This window comes from Rhinopithecus bieti, unplaced genomic scaffold, assembly GCF_001698545.2.
Source record: "Rhinopithecus bieti isolate Rb0 unplaced genomic scaffold, ASM169854v2 scaffold_2408, whole genome shotgun sequence".
Taxonomy (NCBI): Eukaryota; Metazoa; Chordata; class Mammalia; order Primates; family Cercopithecidae; genus Rhinopithecus; species Rhinopithecus bieti.
This window is the reverse complement of record NW_016803672.1, coordinates 688328-694768: the sequence shown is the minus strand read 5'-3', so window position 1 is coordinate 694768 and position 6441 is coordinate 688328. Positions and strand designations below refer to the sequence as shown.

Sequence of the window (6441 nt, the reverse complement as noted above, 5' to 3'; positions counted from 1 at the left end):
AAAAAAAAAAAAAAAAAAAATGAATATGGCTTGGCTTCTTTCATGAAACACCTCATTTAATCTCCACTTGATCTCAGCCAGAAGGCCAAGAAGCGACTGATCTTTGGAACGACTCTTTGATAGGCTGTTTGCATTATCCCCCTTGTTATAAAGGAATAAGCTGAGGCTCAGAGAGGTCAGTTAACATGCACAAGGCCACACAGCTGGCAGCCCCATGTTGTCTGACTCCACATCTCTTTCTAGCTCATGAAGGCAAATGAGAGGGGTCTCATATTCTTCGCTCTACCTCCCTGTCTTCTGTCCTGTCACCACACATGAAGCGGTCTGTCCTTGCCTGTTTCCCCCTTGATGTCATTTACACAACATCCTTTGAGCATCTGCTGTGTTCTAGGGCCCACTAGGCTAAAAGCAGTTTCAGGGCAGGGACTGATTTTTATTCGGTGGTCACTAATCCTCCTACTGTGTGTCAGACTCTCTGTGCTTGGTCTGGGGGACCCAGCGGAAGACATCATTGGAACTGAGGAGGTACCCGTGGACAAAGCGAATGGAAGTGAAGGAAGGGGGCAGGCCTGGAGGTGGGGGACCCCTCTCTCTCTCACAAACACACACACACACATGTGTGCGCACACACAAACACATACACACACACGAGGCTGGTTCAGAGGGGGCAGAGGCAGCTGCCTTTATTGGGGGCCATGGGCTGACTGATTTCAGTCAAAGGCCACACACTTGATCTTGAAGTCACCGTCAGCTGCCATGTAGTTGATGGCCTCCAGGTTGAGGCGGTTGGGGAACTTGAATTCGTATCCATCTGGCAGCTTGATGGTCAGGTCGGCCTGGTCAAAGGTGATGCACACCTGGCGGTACAGGAGAGCAGTGAGCCAGGCCCACAGGCCACGGGCCCTTCCAGAACCCGTTCCTCATGTCGCCCTGACACAGCCCCAGTTTGTGGCTGAGACTACGGAGGTGCATTTATAACATTTTTTTCTTTCTTTCTACTCTAATCCTATGACAGATTTTTTTTTTTTTTTTTTTTTTTTGAGACGGAGTCTCCTCTGTCACCCAGGCTGGAGTGCAGTGGCGTAATCTCGGCTCACTGCAACCTCCGCCTCCCAGGTTCAAGCAATTCTCCTGTCTCAGCCTCCCAAGTAGCTGAGACTACAGTTGCATGCACCACGCCCAGCTAATTTTTGTATTTTTCATAGAGACGGGGTTTCACCATGTTGGTCAGGCTGGTCTCGAACTCCTGACCTCAGGTGATCCACCCGCTTAGGCCTCCCAAAGTGCTAGGATTACAGGCATGAGCCACCATGCAGGCTAATTTTTTTTTTTTGAGACAGAGTTTTGCTCTTGGTGCCCAGGCTGGAGTGCAATGGTGTGATCTCAGCTCAGCTCACTGAACCTCCGCCTCCTGGGTTCAGCCAATTCTCCTGCCTCAGCCTCCCAAGTAGCTGGGATTACAGGCATGCGCCACCACGCCTGGCTAATTTTTTGTATTTTTCTCCATGTTAGTCAGGCTCATCTCAAACTCCCGACCTCAGGTGATCCGCCCGCCTAGGCCTTCCAAAGTGCTGGGATTATAGGCATTAGCCACCGAGCCCAGGCTTTTTCTTCTTTTGTTTTATTCTAATCAACTACTGAGGTTCAAAGAGGGGCAGACACTGGCCATCACACAGGAAGGGAGGGAAGAGGAGGGGAAAGAGAGCAGGCAAGGCCAAGATCTCCAGTCACTAACCCAGCTCCGCCCCAGCCCACCCAGCCCCTGACCCTGGTCCCGGTTCCGGTCCGCAGCCCACCTCTGCGACACTTCCAGGCTGGAAAGGAAAGGCAGCCTCCCGCTGCTCGGTCCCCCAGGCCCCACCGTCCTTGCTGTTGCACACGATGGTGTTGGCGTCGCCGTGGGCGTTGAAGCGAGGGTTGAAGTGCAGGCACAGGTTGTTGCTATCTTTGCCCAGGTTCAGCACGAAGCTGGGGGGTAACGGGTGGGTGTGAGGCCACCTCTGCCAGCTCCAGCCCCACCGACTGACTAATCTGTCACTCAGTACCCCATGAACACACTTTGCTTGAAGAACTCACTAACAGAGACAAGAAACCTGGATTCTAGCTTTGGCCCTGACACCTGCTTACAGTGTGAGCGTGAGCTAGTCCCTGCCCCTCCTTCCCTGTTTGCTCATCTGTACAATGGGGGCTGAACAGGAGGGCTTGCTAGATTCTTTCTTTTTTTTTTTTTTTGAGAAAGAGTCTCGCTCTGTCGCCCTGGCTGGAGTGCAGTGGCCGGATCTCAGCTCACTGCAAGCTCCGCCTCCTGGGTTCACGCCATTCTCCTGCCTAAGCCTTCCGAGTAGCTGGGACTACAAGCGCCCACCACCGCGCCCGGCTAATTTTTTTGTATTTTTAGTAGAAACGGGGTTTCACTGTGTTAGCCAGGATGGTCTTGATCTCCTGACCTCGTGATCCGCCTGCCTCCGCCTCCCAAAGTGCTGGGATTAAAGGCGTGAGCCACCGCGCCCAGCATAGATTCTTGAAATCACTAGCGTCCTAGCCCTTTTGGTCAAGGTCAGAGACTCCCTCCAGATGGCAACTTCCCGTCCTGTCTTGTACATCTCTGTGTTCCTGGTGCCCAGCACAAGTGGGGCACACCGGAAGGAGATGCTTAGTAATTATGGGGTAAATTAACAAATAATAATAATACTCCCGGGCACAGTGGCTTACTCCTGTAACCCCAGCACTTTGGGAGGCCGAGGCGGGCAGATCACGAGGTCAGGGGTTCGAGACCAGCCTGGCCAACATGGTGAACCCCCCCCATCTCTACTAAAAGTACAAAAATTAGCTGGGCGTGGTGGTAGGCACCTGTAATCCCAGCTACTCGGGAGGCTGAGGCAGGAGAATCGTTTGAACCCGGGAGATGGAGGTTGTGGTGAGCCGAGATCAAGCCATTGCACTCCAGCCTGGACGACAGGGTGAGACTCCGTCTCAAAAAGTAAAATAATAAATGCATTTGTTTAGTGGTGATAATAGCTATACCTGCCTCTGAGGGTTTGGTTGCAATGAAATTAGTGCATGAGAAGTGTGCAGCTCTTAACAACATCAGCCGATCCTCACCCTCCTCATCATCACTACACCATCCGCATCTCACTTCCTCCACACAACCACCTCCCCCCTTGTTTTGCTAACAAACTGAGGCTAGGTGAGGTTGGTTGACTGGTCCAAGGTCACATAACTGCTGAGAAAATAAGGCAGCCGGCTGAGTGAACGAGGAGTGAAGGAAGAAGGACCGGACTGAGCCACTGAATGAATGACCTGACACAGGAGGGAGGGACTCAGAGGGAAGGCGGCGGTGACTCCCGCCTCACTCTTCTTCCCGCCCTCCCCAGAGGCAGGTCCCGCCCAGACCGGAAAGGGGTGGGGGCGGGGGAACCAAGGTATTATAGATGACGAGGCGGCAGCTGTTGTAGTTTAAGAGGCTACAGCAGGGAGGGAGCGGGGGAGGGGGCGGCAATAGTAGGGGCGCCCAGACCCCGCGGGGGAAGTGAGTCACCCAGAAAGCGCAGCAACGTCGGCCGGCCGTTAACCCACTCTCGGCCAGGGAGGAGACGTGGACTTGGCCGGCCACGCCCTCTCGGCTGGACCAAGCCCCCATCCCTGCCGCCCACCACCCTGACTTCACCTCTCACCTCTTGGCGTCGGGGGCCACCTCGCCCCGCACTCGGAGGCACTCTCCAGGTTTGAGATTCAGGTTGCTGGCGATCAGACCCTGCACAGACAAGCCCCGGCCCAGCGGGTTAGAGGACAAGGCCTCCACTACCCGAAGTGTCCGGGGGTGGCTGGGGGTGGGGGTGGGATTGTTCCTGCCCGGCATCCTCTGACCAAGCCAAGGAGAAGCCGGGGGACAGGATCGGGCTCTGATTTCTAGCCTCTGATTCTCTGTGTGGTCCTGGAAAAGTCCCTATTCCCAACGGGGTTGGCTTCAGTAACGTGAATCAGGTTCTAGAAGACAGGCTCTAGAAGATTTTGCAGATTGGCCTGGGGATTTTGAACTCAAGAGTGGCTTGGGAGGTGGGGTGCTCTGTCCCATCGCAGATGGAGAGGATCAGGCTGGGGAGGGGCAGGCAGTTGGCCCACGGTCACACTGAATGCAGGGTCGGCCCCTCTGCTGGAGAGGAAGTGGCTAGGGGGACCCTACTATTCTCCTTCAAGCTCTTCTCTGCGAAGAGGCCCAGGGGCTAGAGAGACCATGAAGAACACGGCCCCTCTGCATTAGGGAGAGTGGCCTGCAGTCGGGCTGTGGCCGGGCTGGTTCAGGGTTAACAAGATTGAGCAAACGGCTGCGCACTGCTGCTCCCTGGCACCCCGGTGGGTGGGCAAGAGTTAATTTGATTTGAGTGGTTTCTTCTGCCAGAACTTGAACCCTTTCCCTGGGGCCCCAGGAAGATTCTCAACTCCCTGCCACCCCAACCTCTCCCAGCTTGGGGGTGGTGGAAGGGAATTTCCCCCGCTCCCCTCCCTCCCACCAGCCTGGACACAACCACCATGGACACAACTACCCTCCACCCCCGACCTAGAAAGGCCCATCCTGGGCAGCCTGTCTCGGGTCCTGGCGACTTTTCAGCGTATTCTGGAGCAGAGGGTGACTCTGCCCTGGCCTGGTGACTGGGACAGCTGCAGGGGGGAGGGGACAGGAGGCTCTTTGGGGTGGAGGAGGGGGAAAGAGATAGTGGCCTGGGTGTCCCCCAGTTGGCCACACCCTTCCCACGCTCACTTCTCAGAGAGCTGCAGAATGTCAACCCTGGGCAGAAATAACTGTGCTTTCAGACGCTGGAGGAATCCAAACAATTATCAATGCAGAGAAGGCCTTGAGGGACCATGGCGCCCACCCCCATTTTACAGATGTGGCCACTGAGGTCTAGAGAAGGCAGTGGCTCCAGGCCACACAGCTGGGGCTAGAACCCTGCTCCCGATCTGCCCAGCTCTCCTCCCGCCAACAGCTCCTGCCCTATCCCCTTGACCTTGGGGTGGGGTCCCCACACTCACACAAGCCATGATTGAGGCCAGGAGGATGTTCCCAGGAGAGGCGCACCAGCTGTTAGAAGACTCCACCCGAGAAAGATGGGCCCCCGGACGCTCCCACCCTTTTAACGGGACTCGACCGGGTGAGCCCCGCCCCCTGGAAGTTCAGCCAATTGCCAGTCAGGACGGGGCTGGGGGCCACCGAGGGCGGAGTCCTTGGAATTTTGAAGCCAGTTCTGGGGCAGAGGTGACCAATCACAGTGGCCATCTGCCGCCCCCCCGCACGAGGGTCCAAGCTCCACCTCCTATTCTTCATCCCTCTCCACCTCCCCCCGCCACCACCAAAATTGTGCTGTGGCAGAGATTGGGGGAAGCCAATGGAAAATAGTTTGATGATGAGCTAGGCCCACGAGTTGGCGGGAAGGGGCCTGTGGCCAGCAGGCCGGGCTCAGGGGGTGCCCAGAGAAGATGGCTGAGGAGGTGCAGGGCCCTTCAAGGAATCAGAGCTGGAAGAGACCAGGCCACTCCAGGGCAGGGACCAGGGCGTGGCTCCTGCGTGCGCGTCTGCAGAGGGCCACTGACTTAAACCACAGGCCCTGGCCCCACCCGGGCCTTCCCCGGAAGCAAGGACTGCGGCTGCTGCAGCGCTTGCTCGCTCCTAGCTAAGGCTAAAGAAAGGCTGGGCCGCATGCCAAGCCTTAGGCTGCAGGGCTTGGCTAAGTCCTCCGGCTTGGCTAAGTCCTCCGGCTTGGCCCCCTTCAGGGGCATGCAGGGGATAGTCAAAACGCCCTGGCCTGACAGCCTCTGGCCTGGGAGTGTCAAGCCGGGGAGATGACCCAGGGTGGTCCAGGCCAGGAGGGGGTGGGGTCCTAGCTCTGTGCACCTGTCAGGCCTCTGAGCCCAAGCCAAACCATCGCATCCCCTGTGACTTGCACATATATGCCCAGACGGCCTGAAGTAACTGAAGAATCACAAAAGAAGTGCAAATGCCCAGCACTTTGGGAGGCTGAGGTGGGTGGATCACGAGGTCAGGAGATCGAGACCCTCCTGGCTAACACAGTGAAACCCCGTCTCTACTAAAAATACAAAAAAACTAGCCGGGTGAGGTGGCGGGCGCCTGTAGTCCCAGCTACTCGGAGGCTGAGGCGGGAGAATGGCGGGAACCTGGGAGGCGAAGCTTGCAGTGAGCCGAGATCCGGCCACTGCACTCCAGCCTGGGCGACAGGGCGAGACTCCTCCTCAAAACAAAACAAAACAAAACAAAACAAAAAAAGAAGTGCAAATGCCCTGCCTTGCCGTAACTCATGACATTCCACCACAAAAGAAGTGAAAATGGCCAGCCCTTGCCTTAAGCAATGATATTATCTAGTGAAGTTCCTTTTCCTGGCTCATCCTGGCTCAAAAAGCTCCCCCACTGAGCACCTTGTGACCCCC

The 6441-nt window shown here is 56.3% G+C and overlaps 1 protein-coding gene across 1 annotated transcript; it reads right to left on the bottom strand.

Moving 5' to 3' along the window:
• Window positions 1–657: 657 nt before the first annotated feature.
• Window positions 658–5141, bottom strand: LGALS1 (galectin 1). The gene is made up of 4 exons (XM_017848351.1): window positions 5032–5141; window positions 3675–3754; window positions 1797–1968; window positions 658–857 (listed from the first exon to the last, which is right to left on the bottom strand). Exons 1-4 carry the CDS (start codon window positions 5038–5040, stop codon window positions 711–713), a joined length of 408 nt encoding a protein of 135 aa, XP_017703840.1. The 5' UTR covers window positions 5041–5141; the 3' UTR covers window positions 658–710.
• Window positions 5142–6441: the final 1300 nt, after the last annotated feature.